The 27,151-nt window shown below is 43.0% G+C and overlaps 1 protein-coding gene across 4 annotated transcripts in view; it reads left to right on the forward strand.

Moving 5' to 3' along the window:
• Positions 1-27,151, forward strand: part of ALG9 (ALG9 alpha-1,2-mannosyltransferase) — a 106,817-nt gene that overhangs the window by 64,093 nt on the left and 15,573 nt on the right. For all 4 annotated transcript variants that reach the window (XM_058663921.1, XM_058663922.1, XM_058663923.1 and 1 more), the window contains one exon: positions 16,678-16,808. In XM_058663921.1, the coding sequence (XP_058519904.1) occupies positions 16,678-16,808 (131 nt within the window). The remainder of the gene's footprint in view (positions 1-16,677; positions 16,809-27,151) is intronic.

A 27,151-nucleotide genomic window follows, 5' to 3' on the forward strand; every position in this document is an offset into this window, starting at 1 on the left:
TTTGCCAGAGAATTTTCAGTGACATTTGAGAAATAAGATCTGTCTTATTTATGTGGAGATGATTCCTATGTGATGTTCACTGAACTTCATCTTGGCCCTTGCCAGAGATCTCTATTTTTATAACTATGTGCGTCATTGTCATTTCCAGCTGATAGATGCCTGAATACAAATTCACATCCTTCCTGTTTTAGGATTTGTAGAGCTTGGCTCAGGCAGCTGGATAGACAGCAGGGAAGGTCACTGAGAATAAGAGGTTGGGTTCTTCATTCTTTCCTTGTCCCTGTACCAGCATTCTAAATCATAGCAAACGCATCACAACTGTGGAGCACATTCCCATGGTTACTCTTTCTCAGCTGTCAGCTAACTCACTGTCTTTCTGCAGTGTTTGAAACCTGCTCTTCATTATAAATTCTAAACTGTGCACTTAAAAAAATTGTTTGAGAGGCAGAGAGAAAGAGAAACAAGAGACGCAGAGAGTTCCCATCTGTTTGTTCCCTAAATAGCTGCAGCAGCCAGGTCTGGACTGAGGCCAAAGCTGGGAGCTGGGAAGTCAATCCAGGTCTCTCATGTGGGTAACAGAGGGCCCAATCACTCGGACCATCACCATTGCCTCCCAGGATCTGCGATAGGAAATGGAGCTAGGAGTTGAACCCAATTCTATTATGGGATGCAATAATCTCTCTCTCTCTCTCTCTCTCTTTCTCTTTAAGAATTATTAATTTATTTGAAAGAGAGAGATGGGGGGGTGCGTGCACACACACAAACACACAGATGTTTTTCACTCACTGATTTACTGCTCAGATGGCTATGATGTCCAGGGCTCAGCTAGGTGGAAGCCAGGAACTTGTTCCAGATCTTCCAGGTGCGTGCTTGCCCAAGGCCAAGCATTTGGGCCATCCTCTGCTACTTTCCTAGGCACATTAGTAGGGAGTTGGGTGGAAAGTTGAACAGCTGGTACACAAACCAGCAGCACCCATACAGGATGCCATCATCCCAGTACCTTTTACTGACTACACCACCATGCTGGTCCTTGGATGCAGATATCTTAACCACTAAATTGGATGCCTTCTCAAAAACAAAACAAAACAAAAAAACTTGGATTTCTTTATTCTATATCCTCTGTACTGGTTCCTTCCAGCCTTTGCCCCTTCTGTTTCTTTCTTCTGCCCAGGACTATACGCATCTTCTTAAACTGTGTCATGCCCTTCTGTTCCGGTCTGTTCCTTTCTTATCTCTCAGTATTTCACCTTCCTTCCTTATATCACTTGCTTTCACCTTCCTCATGCATTCTTGTGTACATTCATTTGTCAAACACCCATGTATTTAGCACCTCTTGCGTGCCATGTATCATGCAGCTTTTGGGATAAAAGTGTGGACAATTTAGACACAACACCAATTAGAGAGCATACAATGAATTTCTCAATTAATTTATAGATTATAATAGTGAAGTATTTTAAGATGTACTGGATGCTATGAGAGCATGTAGTCTTGGGGCCTGTCCTGGTTTAACTGGTCAGTGAAGGCTTTCTTGAAATAATTTTTAGCCAAAATCTGTATCGTGAAAACGAAGTATGAGTTGGTAGCAGGGACTGTATTCCATTATTCTCAGTATTCCAATCACATTGACCTTCTTTTCATTGTTGGAATGTGTCTTCCTTCTTCCCACCTACGTGGGTAAAGGACTCCAGTTAGTATCTTTCCTCCATCTCACCCAAACTCATCCATTCTTTAACCCTTCATCTCCCTAGTTCATTAGTGTAGAAAATCTTGGTGTAACTGCTTTTCTTTAAATGAACCTGTGATTTGCCATTCCTTTGTTCTCCATTCTCATCACCATTGCAGTTCAAGAAGCCATCAGTATTTCATAGCTACGTTAGCCCCTGGAGTCTTTGAGCTTTTTTCCTCCAATATTTTCTTCCCCCCCGAATCCCTGACCCATGGCTATAATGGACTTTTCTTTACCCAAAATCAACCTTCTAGTCATCTTACTGGAAAACATGGCATAAATTCTTAATGTACAAAATCAACAAGAGTATCCTTGCTTAGATCTTCTGTTACTCTTTAGTTTTCTGAATATACATTTTTTTTGGGAGCAAGTAGATCTCCTTTCTGTTCCCCCTTGTAAACTGTGCTCATTTCTGCCCGTTTTTCTTCTGTTGACTCTAGCTTTTATGTCACCATGTCTAGGAAATCTTTTTTTTTTTTTATTTTATTCCATTTGTTTATTTTTTTTAATTATTTATAATTTAACTTCAGTAATTACATTGTATTATGTGACACAGTTACATAGATACTTGGGTTCTCCCCACCCCTCCCCAAACCCTCCAACCATGGTGGATTCCTCTACCTTGTTGCATAACCACAGCTCAAGTTCAGTTGAGATTTCCCCATTGCAAGCGTATACCAAACATAGAGTCCAGTATCTTATTGTCCCGTCAAGTTCAACGGCTTCTTAGGTATACCCTCTCTGGTCTGAAGACAGAGCCAGCATAGTATCATACCAGTCAATTGAAAGCTCCAACATACCATCAGCAAAAATTTACATCATTATGGAATTAATTGACATAGTAATGAGTAACCAATATGTTAAAAGTAAATGCGAGTTCCCAGCCACCTTCTGTGACCACCTCACCTATACTTCAATTTTAGTTTATACACAACATATAACATTCAAAACATAACATGTTATACATAACATCATATCATCTTAAATTAAGGCAAACATGTGGTATTTAACCTTTTGGGATTGGCTCATTTCCCTTAGCATGATGGTTTCCAGTTTGGCCCATTTGGCCACAAAGAACTGCATTTTGTTTTTTTTAATAGCTGAGTAGTATTCCATGGAGTAGATGAACCATAGCTTTCTTATCCAATCCTCTGTTGATGGGCATTTTGGTTGTTTCCATGTTTTTGCAATTACTGATTGTGCTGCTATGAACATAGGAGTGCATGTTGGTTTCTCATAGAACAAGTGTTCTGGATATATTCCTAGGAGTGCTATTGCTGGATCATACGGTATGTTGAATTTGAGTTGTTTGAATATTCTCCATACTGATTTCCATAGAGGCTGTACCAGCCTGCAGCCCCACCAGCAGTGGAGTAGGGTTCCCTTTTCCCTGCAACCTCGCCAACAAGTGTCGTTGGTGCTTTTATTCATGTGGGCCAGTCTTACTGGCGTTAGGTGGTACCTCATTGATGTTTTAATTTGGATTTCCCTTATTGCCAGGGAACTTGAGCATTTTTTCATATGTTTATTTGCCATTTGGGTTTGTTCCTTTGTGAAGTGTTTGCCCATTTCCCGTGCCCATTTCTTGAGTGGCTTGTTTGTTTTGACATTTTGGTTGTTTTGTAGCTCTTTGTATATTCTGGAGATCAGCCCTCTATCACCTATGTCGTGCGCGAAGATCTTCTCCCATTCTGTGGGTTGCCTTTTTACTTTGTTGATTGTTTCTCTAGCTGTACAGAAGCTTCTTAGTTTGATGAGGTCCCAATTGTTTATTTTGGTCTTAATTTCTACTGCATCTGGAGTCTTTTTTAGGAAGTGAGGGCCTACCCCTAAGTGTTCCAGTGTGTTTCCAACATTTTCTTCCAAAAGTTTGAAGGTTTCTGGATGTAGGTTTAGATCTGTTATCCATTTAGATCTGATCTTAGTGTATGGTGAGAGATGTGGATCTATTTTTTTGTTTCTGCAGGCTATCAACCAGTTGTCCCAACAGCATTTATTGAACAGACCTTCCCATTTGCCTGGATTGTCGTTTGTCTTTTTGTCAAAGATTATTTGGCTGTATCTGTGTGGGTTTCCTTCTGGCGTTTCTATTCTGCTCCATTGATCTTCCTCCCTATCTTTGTGCCAGTACCACGCTGTTTTGATGACCACTGCCCTATAGTATGTCCAGAGGTCCGGAACTGTGATTCCCCCTGCTAACTTCCTGTTCTTCAGGATGGTTCTAGCTATCTGTGGTTTTTTGTGCTTCCAGATGAACCTTTGGATCATTGTTTCCAGTTCCATGAAGAATGTTTTGGGCAATTTGATTGGGATTGCGTTGAATGTATATATTGCTTTTGGCAGTATAGACATTTTAATGATATTGATTTTACCTATCCAGGAGCATGGGATGTTACTCCATCTTTTGAGGTCTTGTTCAATTTCTTTTTTAAGTGGTTTGTAGTTTTCTTCAAATAAGTCTTCTCATGTCTAGGAAATCTTTCCAGATTCTCTAGTCCCCTGTTATTTCATCCTACCTATTCTCTTACTGCTCTTAAAATAGCAAGCATCTTACTTGTATTCCATATGTGTTAATGTCATTTCTTAACCTGAATTGTGAGTGTAATATCAGGAACATGTCTTGTGATGACTTTGTGCACTCTAGTTTAGGACTCACCAAGTGGATGCTTAACAGATGTTTTGATGTACTTAGAAGATTTTTTTTTTTTAAGATTTGTTTATTTACTTAGGCAGATTTGCTGTTCACTTCCCCATGGCTACCAATGGCTGATCCAAAGCCAGAAGCCTCTTCCGGGTCTCCTACACAAGGTACAGGATTCTCAGGCTTCAGGTCATCCTCCTTTGTTTTCCCAGACCATAAACAGGGGCATGGATGGGAAGTGGAACAGCTAGGACATGAACTGGCACATGTGGGATGTCATTGCTTTCGGGTGGAGGATTAGCCAGTTGAGCCATTACACCAGCCTCATTACTCAGAAGTTTCTTTTTGATACTATTGAGTGCATACTGTTTTTATTGCTATTCAGGGACTGTGAATAGTTAATGTTGTAATCCTTCTGCCTTGTGTGTTGAGTTTAACTTGAATTTATAATAGATATTAATCTTGATTGAAACAATAATTTAATGGGTTCTAAGGCCTCAAGATTTGTGCCGACTTCAACAACGCACATACTGAGGGTTTTGACAGAGCTGGTCAAGGATTCTTCCTGATGGTCTAGATGTTTGTGTAGTGCTTTATAGTTGACAAGTTTTGTTAAAATGAATCATCTCACTTAATCATGATGACTTGTTAAGGTAAGTGGTATTTATTAAAAAGAAACAGAAAATTTTAAGTGTTAGGGCTGATGTGGTACAACAGTCTAAACTTCTTGTGATACTTTTCTTTAAAATTATTTTTTTAATAATCTTTCTTAGTTGATTAGGGAACAAAGGGTCAAGGGCTAAAGGGTGCAAGTGGGTAATATCATTGTTTCCACATCAATATCATTTTACCCTGTATCTGGCGTCAGGGAAAAAAAAAAAGGGAAAAGCCCCACCCAACCTCCCACCCATCCCAGATCCCCAATGGGAGGCGTGCTCTGAGGGTCCTGCTCATACAGTTTTGATAGTTCATCAGTTCCGGATTGCTGCCAGTCTCTCAGTTCCAATCGCAATGAACCCTATTCAGAATCCACTGGCTGACAGTCTCTTCATGGTTGTGGTTCTAAGATCAGCAGTTCAGTTGGAGGAATCTCCAAAGAAACTTCATCGGAGATGATCCCAAACCTGATTCTTGTGCGAGTTTGCTAGTACAGAGTCCGACACCGTCCGTCACACCAATCAGCTTATGCTCATGCTGGTCGTTGGGATTGCTGGGTTCGTTCTGTTTCCAGCCCTGTCTTCCTCGTCAACCAACGGGTGTTGTAGTCCAGTTCAATTCTGCCCACTTCATGCTCGGTCCTCAAACAAACCGGTTGGAGCTGCAGCCTAGTTGGGGCGACTCCCCATAACCCCCACCAGTTCTGCCCCCTACCCTGGTTCCCATGCTTGCCAGTACGCACCGCAGGCTTGTCAAGTCTGTCCCACATCCTGTTTAGCTCTCGCACGTGTCAGTGGGCATTGAAGCCCAGCTCAACCCAACTAACCTACTACCCAGCCCACACACCTACTGGCAGGTGCCCTTCTGTACAGCCATCCCTGCCCCTGTCCTGGTGTTCGTGCTGCCCAATGAGAGTGGTAGCCCCGAAGGAGGTGCCCACTATTTCCCTTCTAGGCTACACTCACTCCCAGATTATGCACTCTCCAGGTAGTTCTGGCATTTGACTTGACAGAATTAGCTCCAAGTGCCAGCCTCTGCCAGCTAGTACTGCGGCTAGCCCAACCAACCCTCACCCACTCTAGTTTTTGCTTGCACCAGTTGGAACAGTCAGCCCACCGTGGCCCTTCCCTTATCTAGCCCACATGTGGCCCACAGGTGCAACAGCCCTGCCTAGTCTGATCTGCCCCCATCCCGACTCATGCTTTCCAATGGAAGTAGTTGTCCAGCAGGGGAACCCACATTCCTCTGTCAGCTTTGCCTCCTCCCCCGGATTATCGCATGTGCTGTTTGGGCGCTGCAACCACATATGGTACGGCTCATCTCACCTTGGCATTCCTTATTGTGTATTAGTATGTGTCGCAACCAAACCTGGCTCGACCCACACTCTGTTCTGGCTCTCGGACTCACCAGCGGGTGATGTGAACAGGTTCAGCCTGGTCTGCCCCCAATCCATGCCATGTGTTTACCAGTGGGATAATTTCCATAACCTGTTCTGGGCTGTTTCCTATTGTGCTTCTTGCGCTTACCTGCAGGGACTGTGTCTGCCAGAGGAGATGCCCAGGCTCCTCCATCAGAGACTCTCCCAGTGCCAGGTTTCGCGCATACCAGTGGGTCCATGAGCCAGCCCTGTTCAGTTCACCTCCTGTCCTAGCAGAAACAGTGGTGTTTCCTGACTGTTCTTCAACCCAATCTGGTTCTTATTGTTGGATGTTTCAACCCAGCCATGGCTCTTCCATATCCCCATACAGCTTACACATGGTTCAGTAAGGGCTGAGACCCAGCCTAGTCTGTCATACATTTCCTCTGGTCCTGCAGTGCACCAGATGGTGTTGGAATCTGGCCCGGCTTGGTGCTTCCATTCCCAGTCCACACTTGTGCCAAGTGGGATTACACTTGTATCCTGATCGGAACGCAGCCCCATTTACAGCCCATGCACTCATTGGTGGGAAACTCAACCTAGCTAGAGTATCCCCTTAGCTGCCCAACTGGGCCTATTCCCAGCCTTAGATCTCATGAAGGCCAGTGGTTGCTATGATTCAACTTGGTAGAGCCCCTCTCTTATCCTGTCCCCTTAGATGCTGTGGCTTAGCATCCCTGTCTTACGCAGATCAGTAGGTGCAAGGACCTACTTGGCATGACCTGTGCTCCAACCTGATTTCTGTTGTTTCTTGTGAGTTAAGGTTTGTTCAGCCCTGCCCATTCTGTCCCCTTCCAGTGGCAGCACGGCCCACCCCACATCCTGTTAAAGGATGCACTTTCAGGTGCTGCTGCCTTGACCTGCACTGACTGTTTTGGGTTCCTGCAACCGTGTGTGATGGCAGGTGGCATGGTCACATCTAGCTTAGTCCATCCCAACCCCAGCTTCTGAGCTAACCAGGGGAACTTGTATTTCCATAGGGTTGGGCCCACACAACCCCATAGAGTCTACCCCAGACCAAGTTCTCTCACGTGTTGGATAGAGTCTTGACCCTGCCAAATGTGACCACTCCACCACTCCACCAAACAGTTGGGTAATGGTACCCATCACTGCCAAAGAGGCCCCCATCCATAGCATTGGTGTGGGTGGTGTAAACTTCTTGTGATACTGACGTCTCCTGTTGGAGCACAGTTTGAGTCCTGGCTGCTTCACTTCTGATCCAGCTCCCTGCTGATGTGCCTGGGAAAGCAGTGGGTGACAACCCAGGTGGGTCTGGGAGAGCCAGATGAAGTTCCAGACTCCTGGCCCAGCCATAATTGTTGCAGCCTTTTTGGCAGGGATGGGAGAGGGTTGGGATTGAAGCAGTGGATGGAAAATTCTTTATTTTTGTGGTCACTCTTAAATAAATTAATTAGTCTTAAAGAAAACCCAGGCCTTAAGTGTGGTTTATCGAGTGTATAGAGGGCAGACAGGAGTCTAGATTTACTGACTTAAAACTCCTTTCTAGTAACCTTACTTTTTTTCTGTAAAGAATTTACCCTTGATCATGCCTAACCATTTTCTATGGGAGGCCTTTGACCTTTTATGTTTTAGTTCAGCTTCCTTTTTAGAAAAATGTACTAAGAGATTGCGCTATTTTAAATGGCTTATTATCTCAGTTAATATGATTTGGCCTTGGTGTCATTCTGAGACCTATTCTTGAAGTAGAATTTGCTTATGAGCAGTATGACAAGTGATACCTAAGATGACTGCTATAGTTGGGTATTAAATATTTACACATCTCCATGTACCCAACACCAAATCTAAATAACCAGACTGAAGTTTGCCTGACGAGCAAAAGGGAGGTGGAGGTCAGTAGTTAAAATGTCGTACTGAGGGCTCTGTCACTGAAGGCTCTGTCACTGAAGGATGATGTATAACCCTGAGATCTGGAGAGCTGCTGCATTATCTTGGGGTGGTCGTTGGCACAGTGATTAAGACAGTACTTAAAAAGCTTGCATCCTGTATCAGGGTACCCAGGTTCGAGTCCTAGTTGGATTTCCTCGTCCAGCTTCCTGCTAATGTGCACTCTGGGAAGGCATAAGATAATGTCTCAGGTTCTTGGGGCTGTACCACCTAAGTGGGAGACTTGAACTGACTTCCTGGCTCCAGGCTTAGGCCTGACCTGACCCTGGCTCTTACTGGCATTTGAGAAGTGAGCCAGTCCATGGGAGACCACTGCCTATCTGCCTTTCAAATAAATATGTACATTTTTTTTAAAGTCTCCATCTCTTGCTAGTTTTATTTGATTACAGAGGCATAGCACTTACAAAGCTTTTAAAAACTTGTTTCCATGTTCTTAGACTCCTTGGGAGCAACAGAGTGGGTGTTCAGACCAAAAAGGCTACTTCCTGAAGTGTTTATGCAAAGGATCATTTTTAGAGAGTTATGTGGAATGGAATTGGGTCTGACGTCAATTCTCAGTGAGCTTTCTCTCCCCTGGAGGAATAGTCCATATGTAGAGACAGATGTGAGACGGAAGTATTTTTTACATATAAATAATGCTGGGAAAATGAGAACACTACTGTGACATGGAGGCTGGGGAAGAGAACAGGGTTTGTTATAAGCCAGAGATAACCACATTATTCTTACGTGCAGTGTTTAAAAATCTGATTCAAGTTACACATAACCTATAAGCCTAAAGAGGTACAAAATGTGAAGTGTACAGTAAATAACCATCACCCAAGTCCAATAATAGAACATTCTCAGTACCCGAAAGTCTCCTCCTCTAATTCCTTTTGATCACTATCCACACTCCATTTTCAGAGGCAGTCTTCTGACTTTTATGGTAATAATGTTCTTTCTCTTAAAATTCTCTCCTTTTTCATGTTTCCCTGAATAAATTTGATTAGTTTTACTTGAATCATACTGTTTTTTTTTCTTGTGTGTCTTTTTTTTTTTAAGATTTTTTAAAATTGTAAAGTCAGATTTATAGAGGAACAAAGACAGAGAGGAAGATCTTCCATCTGTTGATTCACTCCTCAAGTGGCCGCAACAGGTGGAGCTGAGCCGATCCGAAGTCAGGGGCCTGGAGCTTCTTCCAGGTCTCCCATGTGGGTGCAGGGTCCTAAGGCTTTGGGCTGTCCTCAGCTGCTTTCCCAGCCATAAGTAGGGAGCTAGATGGGAAGTGGGGCCGCTGGGATATGAACCAGCGCCCAGATGGGATCTCAGCGCATACAAGGCAAGGACTTTTAGTTGCTAAGCTCCTTTGCTGGGCCCTCTTATGTGTTGTGGTTTTCTCACTAAATGTTTTGTTTGCAATAGTCACACATGATACTACATGGAGCTGTAATAGTAGTATTTCATTGTATGACCTACCACATTTATCTTTCATTTTATAGATGATGCTTGATTGTTCCCAATCTGAGTCAACAACAAATACTACCATCGTGAACATGGTTGAACTTGTCTTTTTACTCAAGTGTTTCAGTTGTATGTACACTGAACTGAACCACATAAAATGATGGCCCTTTTGTGGATTAGATGTCCAGTGTAGATTGTCAGTCCAAAACACTGGATCATAAGAACTATAAATGCTCATTTTTAGCAGATGCTGCTAAATAGTTTTTTAAATAGCTTGTGCCAATGTAGTCTTCCATCAACATTATGTAATTATTGCTTCAGATTCTGGCCAGCACCGGATATCCTAATTTTTCGTTGTAGTTTTAATTTGCCTTTCCTGGATTTTAGTGAGATTGAGTACTTTTTCATTTGGTTTAACCATGTAGATCTCTTCTTATGAAGTACCTGTTCAACTCATTTACTTAGTTTTTTACTTGGAGTTTATCTTTTTTTTTTTAATTGATTACATTGCACTATGTGACACAGTTTTATAGGCACTGGGATTCCCCCCACCCCTCCCCAAACCTCCCCCCACATGGTGGATTCCTCCACGTTGTTGCAGTATTACAGTTCAAAATCAGTTGAGGTTCTTTCATTGCAAGCATCTACCAAGCATAAAGTCCAGCATCTTATTGTCCAGATAAGTTCAACGGTTTCTTGGGAAGATCATCTCTGGTCTGAAGGTAGAGCCGGCAGAGTATCCTCCCGATCAATTAAAAGCCCTGACATTACATCAGTAACAATTTATAACGTTATGGAATTAGTTGACATGGTATTAAGTAATCAATATGTTAAAAGAGAGAAAAAAAAAGAATGCAAGTTCTGAACCACATCCTGTGATTTCTACATTGACATTTCAATTATTAGTTTATATAGAACCGGGTTCTGTACACCTTAAAATGGCTACAGATTATTATTCAGCTGTCTCATGTCTATTTTAATTTTAGTCTTTAGCAGTTTATAGCGTTGAAGCATGATTTCACTGAACCTGGCTGTTTTTCGGGTAGTCTAACTCTATAACTCTAACAAGACATATGTCAACAGTTTAGGTGAACAGTTTTAGGAGGGGTGTGCAGAGAAATCTTCAATACCCCAGTGAGGAGTAACTAATCTTTGTGTCCCACCCAGTGAGTTATAAGTGTATCCCCGCTGACAGTTTCCTGTTTGTTTCTAAGCTTTCCTTGTTGTTCTCTGTCTATTCTAGTTTTTGTTTGTTTGTTTGTTTTGAGGGGATTCTGGAGCGATCCTGATGGTCATTACGAGAGAGGGTGGGGACCCAAAGTCGGAACCAGGCAAGGACCCGAGAAAGCTCCTCTCCTTAGTCCCGAAGGAAGTTTACTGTTCTTCTGTTTCTGCGGACCGCTTAGTGCTCCTGGTTGTCTTTCTGATGACCTTGGATCCTGCAAGGTGGGATTTGGGCTTCTTCCATCCCATGTGATAGATCCAAATGGGGGTGGGTGACCTCAGAGTTCTTGGCCTCCGAAGGCACTCCATTTCCCCGTGGTCTCCTTGGCAGTTGACCACAGTTCTTTACATAGCCTAGACAAGGGTTCTGCATGGTAAAATATGTTGCATATGTCTATTCTTGTTCTGTGACTTGTTTTTGTGCCTTTTTCATGGTGTCTTTTCATTAACAGATTCTAATATTCTCAATTTTAATCTAGTCAGATATAACCATTTAATTTTACGATTAGTGCTTTTTGTGTCTTGGCTAAAAAGATCTTAACCCCAAGATCTTGAAAATATTCTGTTATCTTCTAAAAGTATTGTTGCTTTACTTTTCATTTTCATGTCTATAGTCCATCTGCAGGTGATTTTTGAGTATGGCTTGAAGTTGTACTTTGGTTTCCCCCACTAAAGAGTATCTAGTCTTCCTAGCACCAGTAAATGAAATGATCATTTGCTTCCCACTGCTTTGTGATGTTAGCTTTATTCTAATCCAGGGTCTGTGAGAACCTGTAGTTCTTCCAGGCTTTCTGTTCTGTTCATTGGCCTGTTGATCTGGTCCTGCACTGATAATTGTCTTCATAAACAGTAATTAATTAGGCTTAATAGTGTGTAAACTTCTCACCTTGTTCTTTATTTTCAAGATGACCTGGACTGGTTTTGTTCATCTGCATTTCCAGTGTACAATTCGCTTGTCAATGTTCACATAAGTTGTGGGGATCTTGATATTGTATTTAATCTATCATTCAGTTTGTTTGGAATTAATGATCTTATGATGTGTTTTTACTCTAAGATTAAGGTGTGTTATTCACTGCTATGGTCTACTTTATTGTCTGTAACAAATTGTGGGGATAAAATTCACCACTTCAATTTTTTTAGTTGTATAATATACATTCATCATAGTTGTCACTGTAAGTGTGCAATTGATGCCTTCTGTTTCATTCATAATGTTATATAACCATCACCAATATCTAACTTTGGAACATTTCTATCACCACTCTCTGAAAAAGCCTGTATCTTTTGAGCAATTACTTCCCCAGTTGATAGCACCCTCTGCTTTCTGTTTTAGAGATCTTGCCAGGGATTCTTGAAAAAGGTTTTCAGAGAAGGAATTGAAAGATAACTTTATTTTGGTGAAAAATATTTAGAAAGTCATCCATGTGTGGTTCCTTTCAAAGTTGGAGAAAAGTACATGTTGTGGAAAAAAAAATCCATGGATTTCAAAATTTTTGTACCAAATTTTTCTTGTTTTGAGCACTTTTACAGATTTCTCTTTTAAAGATTTTATTTATTTTATTACAGTCAGATATACAGAGAGGAGGAGAGACAGAGAGGAAGATCTTCCGTCCGATGAATCACTCCCCAAGTGAGCCTCAATGGCCAGTGCACGCCAATCCGATGCTGGGAACCAGGAACCTCTTCCGGGTCTCCCACACGGGTGCAGGGTCCCAAAGCATTGGGCCGTCCTCAACTGCTTTCCCAGGCCACAAGCAGGGAGCTGGATGGGAAGTGGAGCTGCCGGGATTAGGACCGTTGCCGATATGGGATCCCGGGACATTTAAGGTGAGGACTTTAGCCGCTAGGCCATCGCGCTGGGCCCACTTTTACAGATACTTAATTTTTATTATTTCAAGAGGCTAGAGCTGGTATTATGGTATAGCCGGTAAAGCTGGCACCTGTAATGCCAGCATTCTGTGTGTGTACTGGTTCAAGACTTGCTGTTCCACTTCGGATCCAGCTTCCTGCTAAAGGCATATGGAAGAGCAGATGACGATGGTCCAACTGCTTGGGCCCCTGTACTCAACTGAGAGACCTCAAAGACACTCTGAGCTTCTAACTTCTGCTAGCCAGGCGCGAACTATTGGTAGCCATTTGGGGAACCAAAAAACAGATGGAAGATCTCGGCCTCTCTCTCTTGTTAACTCTGCATTTTAAATAAATAAGCAGATCCGTAATTTGAGAGACACAGCTGGAAAGAGCGCTATCATCACTGTTGGTTCACTCCCCAAATATCCACAATAGCTAGGACTAAGCAAGGAACCTAAGGACCCACCCAAACTAGGTCTCCTGTAAGGGGTGGCAGTTACCCAGCTGCTTACAGCATCACTGCTGCTCCCTGGATGTGCATTAGCAGGATGCTGGAATTGGGAGCAGAGCCCAACCCTGAACCTAGTTACTCTGATATGGGGTGCAAGCATCAAAAGTGCCATTTAAACTGGTAGACAGAATACCTGCCCGTAAACTTACAGTTCTCTTTTCCACAAACTTTTTGAAGTACACTCATATAAGCAAAATCATACAACATACATGCCCTTCAGTGTCTGGTTTGTTGAACCTTGTATAATACCTTTGAGCATCCATGAGTATCAGAACCTCATTGCTTTCTAAGAATTGTGTGGGCTTACCACAATCTTGTTATGGATATATGTCACGTTTATCACTTGATGAATATCAATAAAATTCTAATTTTTTAAGAGATTTATTTTTATTGCAAAGTCAGATATACACAGAGAAAGAGTGACAGAGAGGAAGATCTTCTGTCCGATAAATCACTTTCCAAATGACTTCAGTGGCTGGTGCTGTGCTGATCCAAAGCCAGGAGCCAGGAACCTCCTCCAGGTCTCCCACGGGAGTGCAGGGTCCTAAGGCTTTGGGTTGTCCTCGACTGCTTTCCCAGGGCACAAGCAGGGAGCTGGATGGGAAATGGAGCAGCCAGGATTAGAACCGGCACCCATATGGGATCCTAGCACGTTCAAGGCGAGGACTTTAGCTGCTAGGTTATTGCACCAGAGGGCCCTAAAAATTCTGTAATTTTTTAACAAAACTGCTTGTATTAGAATATTCCACATTGAACATTTTCAAAAATGTTCTATTTTTATAAAATGCCATTTTGTTTACTGCTGATATTCATGTGTGTATGTCATTGATATATATATATTTTAATATCCTGTAAGTCCGGATTTGATAACCTGTTTTAGAAATTCCAAAAATTTGGATTCTTTTGAGCTTTGCTGCTTGTGTGAGCCTAGTGACCAGAAACCCTCTAGTGCAGTGTAGCACGCAACTTTGACATACCCCTGGTCCCACAGGACAAGTAGAGCTCTGCATCATCAAATACAAGATGTGTTACAGATCTAAGCCTTTGTCTTAGCTAAAGTCTTGCAATCTAGAAAGGATGGTTTTTCTTTTTAATTTTCATTTTGATGAAGTGTTTAGATGAGCTCCTGACAGCCCTTGTGTGTACTTTTGGAAACCTTGAGATATGACTGTTGAAGTCATACTGACCTGCTTCCAAATATGGCTCTACTGTATACTCATGTGATTTTGGTCAGAATTATAAATCCTTTTAGGGCAGACCCTGTATTATTTGGTCTGTATCCTCAGCTCTAACTTAATTCCTAGTGTATTTTAGGAGCTTAATTTAGTATTTTGAAAAAACAAATTTATTTGAGTGGTGCCTTCCTCATTTATAAAACAGATAATCCTATAAAGCATTTGTTAAGATTATTTTTAAAATAAAACTCATAACATGATTAACCTATAAAAAATGAAAATTAATATCCTTCCATTGAGACTTGTATTTAGCTGATTGCATTAGCAATCTTTTTTTTTTTTCAACCTTTTTGGGTTTTATTTAACTGAAGAGAAACTTACGTAATTATATATATTTGTAAAAGTTGTACCTTTGTTTTTTTAAGATTTATTTATTTTTATTACAAAGTTAGATATATAGAGAGGAGGAGATCTTCCGTCTGATGATTCGCTCTCCAAGGGGCTGCAAAGGCCAGTGCTGTGCCGATCCAAAGCCAGGAGCCAGGAACCTCCTCCAGGTCTCTCATGCGGATGCAGCATCCCAAGGCTTTGTGCCATCCTCGACTGCTTTCCCAGTCCACAAGCAGGGAACTGGATGGGAAGTGGAGCTGCTGGGATTAGAACCGGCGCCCATATGGGATCCTAGCATGTTCAAGGCTAGAACTTGAGCCACTAGGCCATCGTGCTGGGCCCAAAAGTTGGAACTTCTTTTGGAAATTTTATTTGACAGAATTACAAAGAGAGGGAGAGACAGAGATCCTTCATCCGCTCATTCATTTGACCACAGTGGCCGGCACTGGGCCAGGCTGAAGTTAGGAGCCAGGCACTTCATCTCTGTCTCCTACGTAGGTGGGAGGAACCCAAACACTTGGGCCATCTTCTGTTGCTTTTCCCAAGGCATTAGCAGGGAATGGGATCGGAAGTGGAACAGCTGAGACTTGAACTGGCCCTCTTTATGGAATGCCAGTTTTAAAGGAGGTAGCTTAATTCAGTATACAAAGCATTAGCCCCATTAAAATTCAAAGTTTTTAAGAATTCAGATGCTTAAGAGTTTTCATTGTGAGGTCTGGAGTGATAGCATAGTGACTAATCCTTGCCTTGTATACACCAGCATCCCACATGGGTGCTGTTTCATATCCCAGATGCTCTGTTTGCCAATCAGCATCCTGCTTGTGGTCTGGGACAGTAGTAGAGAATGTCCTGTAGCCTTGGGGGCTCTGTATTCCCCATGGCAGGCCGGAATAAGCCCCTGGTTCCTGGCTTTGGATTGGCTCAGCTCTGGCCTTGCAGCCACTTGCAGCCACTTTAAAAAAATATAAAAAGTTTTCCCTGTGGCTGGTATATGTTCTGATGGCTTTGAGATGAGATGAAGAGAATATGGATATAATCTGAAATGAGCTGTTTAATCACAAAAACCTCCAGGTTGTGTAGCATGTTCCGTTCAGTTCATCAATTTTGTGTAAGGCACAGTGCCAATGTGATTTTAAATGAAATGAGTGAATATTCTGTGAGCATCTGCAATGCTTTGATATATTTGTTTTGAGCAACTGGGTGATCGTTGTTTTGTTAATCCTATGTATTTTTATTTTTCATCTTCAGTTTTGCGATTCTAATAGCTCAATTTTATGGAATATTGATGAAGGATGGTTTGAGTATCGCTGCCAATTTTGTTGAATTTTTGAAGAAGATACGATGCTTCGGTACCCCCTTGGAGGTGTAGTAGAACCTCCCATGACAAAACCATACCTTTCAATCTGCAGAATAACATGAGTGGAAAGAGCAGTGTGAGCAGAAGATAGGTTCTCCAGAGGCAGCAGTGGATTCATGTTTGCTTCTGACTGTGCTGTTATGCTTAGATCTCAGCACCCAAGGCCTAGATGAGTGTTTCACCGAGGGAATGCAGGCTCTGCCTCCTGTGCACCTACTTCAGTACCTCTGTCTGGGTGGAGAGAACGCAGGGAACATTCACTGTCTGAGGGCTTTGATTTTTTTTTTTTCCTGTATCCCTGTGGGAATTCTTGGGACTACAGTTGATGCTCCCCACCCTGAAGGAACCTTCCCCATTACTGATGAATATTTGGCCTTTCTCCATTTCAGATTGATATCAGCAAATGCCATTATTTAGTGGATTTTGACACCATGAGAGAAACACCCCGGGAGCCGAGATATTCGTCCAATAGAGAAGAATGGATCAGCTTGACGCACAGACCATTCCTTGATGCTTCCAGGTATGTGGCTTTGATCTTAGGATGTGTACTAGAGCTAGTACAGGTAGAAAATAGATTGTAGGGTTGTATAACTGCCAGTCCTGGGCTGCCCCTAGGGGCCGTTATTTTCTTTTTAGTTGAACCCAAGGTATCTTGTGGATTTCTCTAGTTTCATGGGGAATCTGGAGGTGCTTTCTCTCTCAAGGAACCAGAAAGCATAGTATATTCTTGATTCATCTGAATGAGGGAATGTTAGTAAAACTGATAGATGTGTTGAGGAAAATCAAATAGGTGAATTGAATGATTTTTTTGCAGCGAATTTCAGATCTCTTCACAGAGACTATTCTGACACTTTCAGGAAGATTCAGCATTTCTTGAGGATCTAGAAGGTGTTTTTTTTTTTAAGATGTATTTATTTTTATTACAAAGTCAGATATACACAGAGAAAGAGTGACAGAGAGGAAGATCTTCCATCCGATGATTCACTCCCCAAGTGACCTCAATGGCTGGTGCTGTGCCGATCCAAAGCCAGGAGCCAGGAACCTCCTCCAGGTCTCCCACGAGAGTGTAGGGTCCTAAGGCTTTGGGTTGTCCTCGACTGCTTTCCCAGGGCACAAGCAGGGAGCTGGATGGGAAATGGAGCAGCCAGGATTAGAACCGGCACCCATATGGGATCCTAGCATGTTCAAGGCGAGGACTTTAGCCGCTAGGCACCAGGCCCAGAGGCTCTAGAAGTTTTAATCCATTGTTTTCAGGCTTAGCCCAGGTAGAGTCTAGAGCTTGTTGGGCTCCTCAGAAAGGTCTCAGAATTACTGACGAGAGCATCAGAACTTTCAGATGAACTTGCAATGGGGAAGGTGCGTGGCACGGGTTCTGCTGTCTGCTGACAGAGGCTTAGATAAGCAAACAAAGTATTAGAAGACCAGGGAATCTAATCTTCCACCTGTGGCACCAGCATCCCCTATGGGTGTTGGTTCCTATCCCGGCTGCTCCACTTCCAATCCGGCTCATTGCTTATGACCTGGAGAAGCAGCAGAGGATGGTCCAAAGCCTTGGGACCCTGCATCCACATGGTGCAAACCTGGAACAAGCTCCTGGCTTCAGATTGGCTGAGCTGCAGCCATTGCAGCCACTTGGGGAATGAACCAGCAAATGGAAGATCTCTCTCTCTCTTTGTCTCTTTCTCTCTGCGAATCTACTTTTCAAATAAAAGTAAATAAATTTTTTCAATTTTTTTTTATTTTTTAAAATTTTATTGTATTATTGTTGACAATCTTTACATAGTTAATTGCGGTTAAAAAAAAGGTTCAGGGGGTATAGGGAAGTGGGTAAGACTATTATGTCCATATTGTTTCCATCATGTATCTGAGGTAAAGGGGGATATTGAGGGAGAAGCCCCACCCGGTTTCCCGCCCACCCCAAGTCCCGGATGTGGGGCATGCTCTGAGATATTTGCTCAAGTGGTTTTAATAGTTCTCCAGTTATGAATCGCCCAATTTTAAAATATGTGCCACGAAAGCAAGCACAAAAGTAAATAAATCTATAAAAAAAATTCCAGAGAGATTTGTGGGCAGAGCCCAGGATCTAAAAGATGTGGCGAAAAAAAAGGAAAAGGTTAAGGAGCAGGTCCAGAAAAATAAGTCTGTGACTCAAAACCAGGGGTGTGTGTCCAGTATAGGACTTCAGGAAGACTGAGTATTACAGGTGCTGGGTGTTTAAGTCTGAAGAACCAGAATATAGGACAGGGTACCAAGATAGCAAATGAAATTTGAAGAAAAAGCCCAGCGTCCCTAATTACTTGAATGCAGGTAGAGTGCTGATGCTTCATGAGTAGATTAGAATCCAGTTTTTTGAAGTCTGTTCAATCCAAGCAGGGCTAGCATGTAGGCTGAGATGTCGACCTATAAACCAAGTTGATCTTGGACATAAAACAGGAGCTGAGTTTGGAGAGCTTCAGGAGCTGGGCAGGTCACTGTGCTTTTAGACAGAGTCTCTTCTGGGACTTTATGGGCAGTAACAGTTCGAAAGGCAAAGGGAGTGCTTGGGGAGTAGAAGGGAATAGGAAGGCATCTGAGTTGGAGAGCAGTTTTCAAAAATAAACATTGAACCACACTATCCTGTGTTTTCCTGTAGCCTAAAACCACTCCCTTCAGTATCTGCTACAAAATTGATAGGAATAATGTTTTCACATCATAGGAAATAACGCTTCTCTTTAACACATATATTTTAAGAATTTTTAGTTGACAGTAGATACAAATATTTATGGGACATTGTGTCATACTACAATACTTCAATATTTAATGATCTGTTCATTATTTTTAGTGTTTCCCCCCCTTTTTTTTTTTGCAAAATCTGCAGATGACATAATACATTTCATGCATCAAATATAGGTAATGTGCATGTGCATAACAAGTTATGTACCATGACCTGGGGCAAATCAAAGATGAGGCTGGGGTTTCAGAATCATAATTAGAAACTTGTATTTCAAATAAAAACAATTGATGATTTCAGGAAAAGACAGATACCAAGTTTTGAAATTGACTCCAATGTGGAGATTGGGCTGCAGGTAGTTAATTAAAGTCCTGGAGGCGACTTGACCAAGGGCACTGTCAGTGAAATTGGAAAAAGTTGATAGAATTTGATGGCTCATAATTGGATTGAGACAACAGTAATCCCCAAGTTTCTAGCGTCAGCAATTAGGTAAGTGAGTGTGCAAGGAAACTGAGTGCTAGGGGAGGAAATGAGACATTCATTTGGGTACATGATAAATTTTGGATACTTGCAGCTCTTTGAAGGAGAAAAACTTGGCAATTTGATGAGTAGTGGCACTAGAAACTAGATGTCTGAGAAGTGATACTGAGAGCCACAAAGGTATATGAGCTCACAAGGACTAGGTGGGATGAAAGCAGAATCCCAGATAGAACTCAGAGAGATACCAAGCTAAAGGATGCTCAAAGCAAGAGGCCAAAGAGGAGTATTGAAATAGACATAAAGAAAATCAAGTAGTAATTACACTGTTCCTAAACAAACTGTGGAATGAGTTAACAAGTAGTGAAACATGGTAAAAAGCTGAGGATGAAGGGAAATGACAAGGCATTCACTAGAATAGCATCAAGTAGGTTTCCTATGCCCTTGGCACAAGTTCATAGACTCTTGGAAAGAGGTAAGATTACAGTGAACTGCAGAATGTGTGATGAGTACATGAAGACAGTGGAATGAATAACTTCCCTTCCATCCCACCTGTTAGGTCATTTGCTTATATATTTTTTTAATTTGTATTTTGAATCTTGAATTTTATGATACAATTTCATAGAGTCTAGGATTTCCGCCCCCGCCCCCGCAAATTCCCACAACCCCCTGACTAATTTCCCCCATATTGTTACAATAGTATAGTCCTTCATAAGGAGTTGTGTTTAAAAAATTATTATTTACAAAGCAGACTTACCAAGTGAGAAAGAAGGAGACAAAGTAAGAGGGGAGAGAGAGAGAGCACAAGCAAGCACTTGGGTCTGGTTTACTTGAGAGAGAGAACAAGATTACATTTCCTGGTTTGCTTCTATGTGCTCGCTTCAGCAGCACATATAATACATTTCCTGGTTTACTTCCAAATGGCTGCAACAGCCAGGGCTGGGCCAGGCTGAAGCCAGAATTCTCTAACTCTATCCAGGTCTCCCACGTGGGTGGTGGGGGTCCATGCATCGCCCACTGCTTTCCCAGATGCATTAGAGAGCTGGATTGGAAGTGCTGCAGTTTGTGCTGGCACTTGTATGCGATGCTGGTGTCACAGATGGTTCCTTAACCCAAAAGGCTACAGTGCTAGCCCCTAGTATTTCATCTCTTTAAATATTTGTTGTGTCTTTGTGGTAAGAATCTGTGAACTCTTCTTTTGGTTCTTTATAGAATATGTAGTAAATTGTCAACTAAAGTAACTCTCCTGTGCAGTGTAACACTGGAACTTACTCCTCTTATCCAGCTGTATTTTGTACCCTTTTTTGTACCCACTCACTGTCTACCTTCATCCCCTTCCCAGCCTCTGGTGACCGCTGCTCTGCTCCATGCTTATATGAAACCAACTTTGTAGCTTCTCTGTATGAAGAAGAACTTAGGTGTCTCTGTGCATGCCTTATTTCACTGAGCACAGTGCCCTCCTTCTCCATCCATGTCTCTGCTAATGACTAGATTGCAGTAAAAATATTCTCAAAGACTTGTTTATTTCAAAGGCAACATTACAGAGAAAGGGAAATCTTTCATCTGCTAGTTCATTTCCTAAGTGGCCACAATGGCTAGGGTGGGGCCAGACCAAAGCCAGGAACCTGGAACTCCATCTGGATCTCTCAGATGGGTGGCAGTAGCCACATTCTTATGTCATCTTCTACTGTTTTCCCAGCTGCATCAGCAGAGTTTGATTGAAAGTGAAGCAACTGGGACTTCAACTAGCATTCACATGGGCTGGCAGCATTGCTTAATCCACTGTACCACAATGCTAGCCTCATGATTTCTTTCTTTTTTATGGCTGAAAAATATCCACTTCATGTATCTATCACATTTTCTTTATGCAGTTATCTGTTACTGGGCATCTTGGTTGATTTTGTATATTGATTGTTATGAGTAGTGCTGCAGCAGTAAGCATGTGAATATTGATACCTCTTTGATAGCTGTTTTCATTTCCTTTGTATATATTCCCAGTAGCAGAATAGATCCATCACATCAGTAGTCCTGTATGTAGTTTTTGAGAAGACTTTATAATGTAAACTTGCTTACCTCCCCATCAACAGTCTCTAAAAGTTCTCCTTTCTAAGAATTTCCCTTTCTCTGCATTCTTGCCTACATTTGTTATTTTTTTGTCATTTTGATTGTTGAAATTCTTGATAGGTTGAGATGATACCTCTTTGTGGTTTTGATTTTCATTTCCTGGTAACTAGTAATGTCTAACACTTTTTCATATACTCTTGACCACATCTTGTTTTGAGATATTTTTGGAGTGATTTCAAATTCATAGCAAAACTGAAAAAAAAAGCAGAGATTGCCCGTGTACTCCCTGCCACCACACATGCATAACTTCTGCCATTATCATGATCACTACCAGACTAATACTTAGCCTGTTAGGATTCATGGAATACATTGATACATCATTATTACCTAAAGTCCATAGATTACTTTTTGTTTGTGTGGTTCTATGACATAACATTATGCAAAACCACTATGTTATACAGAATATTTTCATCGCCCTTAGAAAACAAACAAACCTGTGCTCAACCTGTTCTTCCTTCCTCATAGTCTCTGTCTACCCCTGAAATTTTTTTTTTAAGATTTACTTATTTTTATGACAAAGTCAGATATACAGAGAGGAGGAGAAACAGAGAGGAAGATCTTCCATCCAATGATTCACTCCCCAAGTGAGCGCAACGGCCAGTGCTGCGCCAATCTGAAGCCGGGAACCAGGAACCTCTTCCGGGTCTCCCACGCAGGTGCAGGGTCCCAAGGTTTTAGTCCATCCTCGACTGCTTTCCCAGGCCACAAGCAGGGAGCTAGATGGGAAGTGGAGCGGCTGGAATTAGAACCAGTGCCCATATGGGATCCCAGTGCGTTCAAGGCTAGGACTGTAGCTGCTAGGCCATGCCGCCGGGCCCTACCCCTGAAATTTTAACCATCTTCATAGTTTTACCACTTCCAGAATATTATATACAGAGAGTCTGAAGCTTATCATGAGTGGACTTAACAATTTTTTTTTTTTAAAGATTTCTTTATTTGAGAGGAAAAGGCAGAAATTTTCCATTCTCTGGTTCATGCCCCACATGGACATAGCAGAGCCTTTCTGAAGCCAGGAACCTGGAGCTGCTTTGGGGTTGACCACATGGGTGTATGGCCCAAGCACTTGGGCCATCTTGGACTGCTTTCCTAACACATTGGCAGGGAGCCGGGTCAGAAATGCAACAGTTGAGACTTGAACTGGCACCGGCATGCAGAGGATTATTCTGATATGCCACTGTCAGCCTTTGATGCTGTTTTAATTTCCATTTCTCTTAAGAATATATAACGTGCAGCATTTTTCATATGCTTATTTGTTGTTTTTTAATACTTTATGGAGGTGCTGAAGTCTTTATGACATTTTTTTAAGCAGGTTATTTTCCTGTTGTTGACTTCTCTCCGTACTCTACTTTTTATTTTTAATTTAAAAATCTTTTGTCGGGCTTGGCAGTGTGGCCTAGTGGCTAAGGTCCTCGCCTTGATCCCATATGGCCGCTGGTTCTAATCCCAGCAGCTCCACTTCCTCTCTAGCTCTCCTCCTCTCAGTATATCTGACTTTGTAATGAAAATAAAATAAATCTTAAAAAAAAAAAAAAAAAAAAAAAATCTTTTGTCTTTATTTTTGATGATGTTTACAGTGTTGATCAGGTGGGAAGGATTGAAAAGTGGGTGTGATCATTGTTTCCATATTTTCTGTTTCTTCTTCCTGTATCTGGGGGAAGGGGAGAGATAAGAGGAGAAGCCATACTCAGCCTGCCAACCACCCCAGTACAGGGGATGGGAAATGGCCTCCTGATACCAACCCAGGGTCCTGACGTGGCACATGCTTCAAGGGTTCTGCTCAAGTGGTTTTAATAGTTCTGAAATGCTGCTGATCTCACTGACTGAAGGATGAGGGAACACTTCCAATGTCCATTGGCTAACACAGTCGACCTTAGAATCTTCATTCACCCAAATTTTTGCTGTCAACTCTTTGTCCAATTTGCTCTTCTCTCCTTTTTCTTCTGTGGTACCAGATGTCCTCTGCAGACTCCAATGGATTGCCATGTCCTCCGTGTGTATCTGGGCCTGCCATCCATTGCTTCATCTTTTCTACTGAGGAGGATGAGTTTTTGCAGGCAGGCCCAAGGACCCAGGCCAGGCAACCTGGACCCTACCAGAATCCCCCAGCCCCAGGGCTCGCATTCCCAACACCCAGTGCACTCAGGCTGGCATAGCTTACCTCACCAGTGCATCCACCAGTGCATACTTCAACCTGACTCTGTCCAGCCTGTCCTCAGTTCCAGCTCCTGCTGGTGGGTGCTGCAGCCTAGTCCAGTCCAGCCAACCCCCCAGTCCTGGTCCTGATGTGTCCTGGTTGGTGTTGTGGCCCGATCTAGCCTGTCCTCTGCACCCTGTGCTAGTTCTCAGATCTGCCATGTTATAAACTGGCCCAGCCTGGGCCAGCCATGTCTATCCCCAGACCTGATCCACATGTATGCTGGTGGGTGCTGTAACCTGGTGTAGTCTGGACTGCTTCTTGCCTTGGCTCTTGTGCTCAACTGCAGGGACAAAGTTCCCCAAGCTCCTCTCTCAGGTCACTTCCCAGTGACAAATTTTGCTCACACTGGTAGGTCCTTGGCCCAGGTTGACTGTCCACCTCTTGTCCTGGCAGGAACATTATCCTTGCCCAAATGACTCACACCTTTTTCAGTTCTTCGTGTTGGATATTACAACCTAGCCATACCTGGTGCATACTCAGACACAGCTCTTACATGGTTCAACGTGAGCCGACACCTAGCCCATCCTGTTCTACACCCACAGTGGCTCTCACAAGTACCAGTGGGTTCTCTAGTTTAGCCCAGTCTGGCACATCCCCAGACCTCGTCCACACCCATGCCGAGGGAGACTACAGCCATGCCCAGCTCAGCCTGCTGCCCCATTAAGGCTCTCATGCTCGCAAGAGAGAACCCCAGCCCAGCTAGGGCATCTCATTAGCTCCCCAACCAGGCCTGTTCACAGCCACAGGTCTTGAACATGCCAGCAGAGATTGCAGTTTCACAACAGTGAGCCCACATGCCCCCTCCCAGCATATTCTGCCCCTAGACCTGATTATCCTGTGTGTTGCTTATTGTCTTGGCCCAGCGTAACATCACCCACCCCATTCGAAAATTCTCACTGGGGAGTATTGTGATCTAGTTCTGACAGGTAGGTCCCTAGCCCTAGCTTAAATGTGTGCCAGCAAGTGGTATTCAGTGATGTTTGCTGCCAGCTACTCCAGTTCAGGTCTCCCATGTGTGCTGGTGCTTTGGTCTGACCCTTAAAGATCATTCCATTCTTCCCTCCAAACCATTCCGCCTCAGCACCCTCACTTTGGATATCAGTCCTTTATTAGATATCTTTTACAGGCTCTTTCTACTTTGTGCCTCACTTTCTCATTCTCTTGAGGTGTTTCACAGAGCAGAATTGAGTTTTTTAAAAGTTTACTCACTTCCAAATACCAGCAATGTGAAGTTCTGATAGGCCAAAGCCAGGAACCAGAAACTCAGTCTAGGCCTTCCACAAGATTATCAGGCACCCAAGTACTTGAGTTGTCACTTATTGCCTCCCAGTGTATACATCAGCATTAACTTTGAATTAGCTGTGTAGGCAGGACTTGAAACCCAGACTCTGGTATTGGAGATGCAGACAACCCAGGCTTGCTTGCTTGCTTGCTTCCTTCGTTCCTCTCTCTCCCCCTCCCACCCTCCCTCCCTCTTTTCTTTTAAGATTTATTTATTTTTTTTTTTTATTGGAAAGTCAGATTTTACAGAGAGCAGAAGAGACAGAAAGATCTTCCATCCGCTCATTTACTCCCCAAGTGGCCAAAAGGGCCGGAGCTAAGCTGATCCGAAGCCAAGCTGATTCAAAGCCAGGAGCCTCTTCTGGGTCTCTCCTGCTGGTGCAGGGTCCCAAGGCTTTGGGCCATCCTCTACTACTTTTCCAGGCCACAGGCAGGGAGCTGGAAGGAAGTGGAGCAGCCAGGATTCTAACCGATACCCATATGGAATCCCAGCACTTGCAAAGTGAGGACTTTAGCCATTAGGCCACTGTGCCGGGCCCCCAGGCACTTTCTTAACTGGTGTCACAATCAGAAATTGTTAATTTTTGAAGGGTTTTTAAAAAGATGTATTTGCTTTTATTTGAAAGGCACAGAGAGAAGGCAACACAGAGAAAAATGTTCCATCCACTGGTTCACTCCCTATGACCTCAGTGGCCGGAGCTGAGACAGTTTGGGTTTCCCACATGGGTGCAGGGCCTGAAGAGCTTGGGCCATCCTCTGCTGCCTTCCCAGGTCATAAACAGGGAGCTGGATGGGAAGCGGAGCAGCCAGGACATGAGCTAGCAGCCGTATGGGACTGTCAGGGCTGCAGATAGAGGATTAGCTTTGAGTTTCGTTTGTATTTATTCATTTATTTATTTTTAAAGATTTATTTTATTTTTTATTGAAGTCAGATACACAGAGAGGAGGAGAAACAGAGAAAAAGATCTTCCGTCCATTGATTCACTACCCAAGCGGCTGCAATGGCTGGAGTTGAGCTGATCTGAAGCCAGGAGCCAGGAGCTGCTCCTGGATCTCCCACGCAGGTGCAGGGTCCCAAGACTGGGCCATCCTCGACTGCCTTCCCAGGCCATAATCAGGGGGCTGGGTGGGAAGCAGGGCCACCGGGATTAGAACCAGTGCCCATATGGGATCCCAGCATAGGCAAGGTGATGACTTTAACCGCTAGGCTACCACACCGAGCCCATTTTTATTTATTTTATTTATTTATTTTTTAAATTTATTTGAGGGACTAGCGCAATGGCTTAGTTGGCTAATTCTCCACCTCTAAGTATGGCATCCCATGCTGCTAGATTCGCCAACTATCTGTGAAGGAACACATCAGCTGAGTGTAAAATGGAATGCAAAAGACCTTTATTGGGTGAAACTCCATTCACAGGCCTTTCTCTTCCATGCAGTAGAAAGACAGGAGGAAAGAAATGGGCTGCAAAGGAACAGAAATGTGAACAAAGAAACGTGCAGGGGGTTTTAAACTCCTTGACACGGAAGCTGTAGCAGATGTCGCTTCGATACTTATTTGGTGAGAAATGTTGCCCTGTGTCCATCATTGGTCCAGCAATGGCTCTGCTGCCTCAGGGCCATGCTGGGTTTCTGCTATCTCCTCTGGGTTCTAGTTTGTGCCCATCAGATGCTTGCTTGGGTCTCGGCTGCTTCTCTTCCCATCCATCTGCTTGCTTGTGACCTGAAAAGCAGCAAAGGATAGTCCAGGTCCTTGAATCCTGCACCCAGAAGAAGCTCCTGGCTCCTGGTTTTGGATTGGCTCAGCTTCAGCCAATGTGATCATTTTGGGCATAAGCCAGTGGATTGAAGCTTTCTCTGGCTTGTCTTCTCTCTGTAAAATCTGCCTTCCAACAAAAAGAAATCTCAAAAAAAAAAAAAAAAAAAAAAAAAAGAGAGAGAAAGGAAGGAAGGAAAAAAGAAATTTGAGGGCTTGGGTACCATAGCCTAGTGGCTAAATCCTTGTCTTGCATATGTTGGGATCACATATGGGCACCAGTTCATGTCCTAGTTGCTCCATTCCCCATACAACTACCTG

The sequence above is a fragment of the Ochotona princeps genome, chromosome 4 (assembly GCF_030435755.1).
Source record: "Ochotona princeps isolate mOchPri1 chromosome 4, mOchPri1.hap1, whole genome shotgun sequence".
Taxonomy (NCBI): domain Eukaryota; kingdom Metazoa; phylum Chordata; class Mammalia; order Lagomorpha; family Ochotonidae; genus Ochotona; species Ochotona princeps.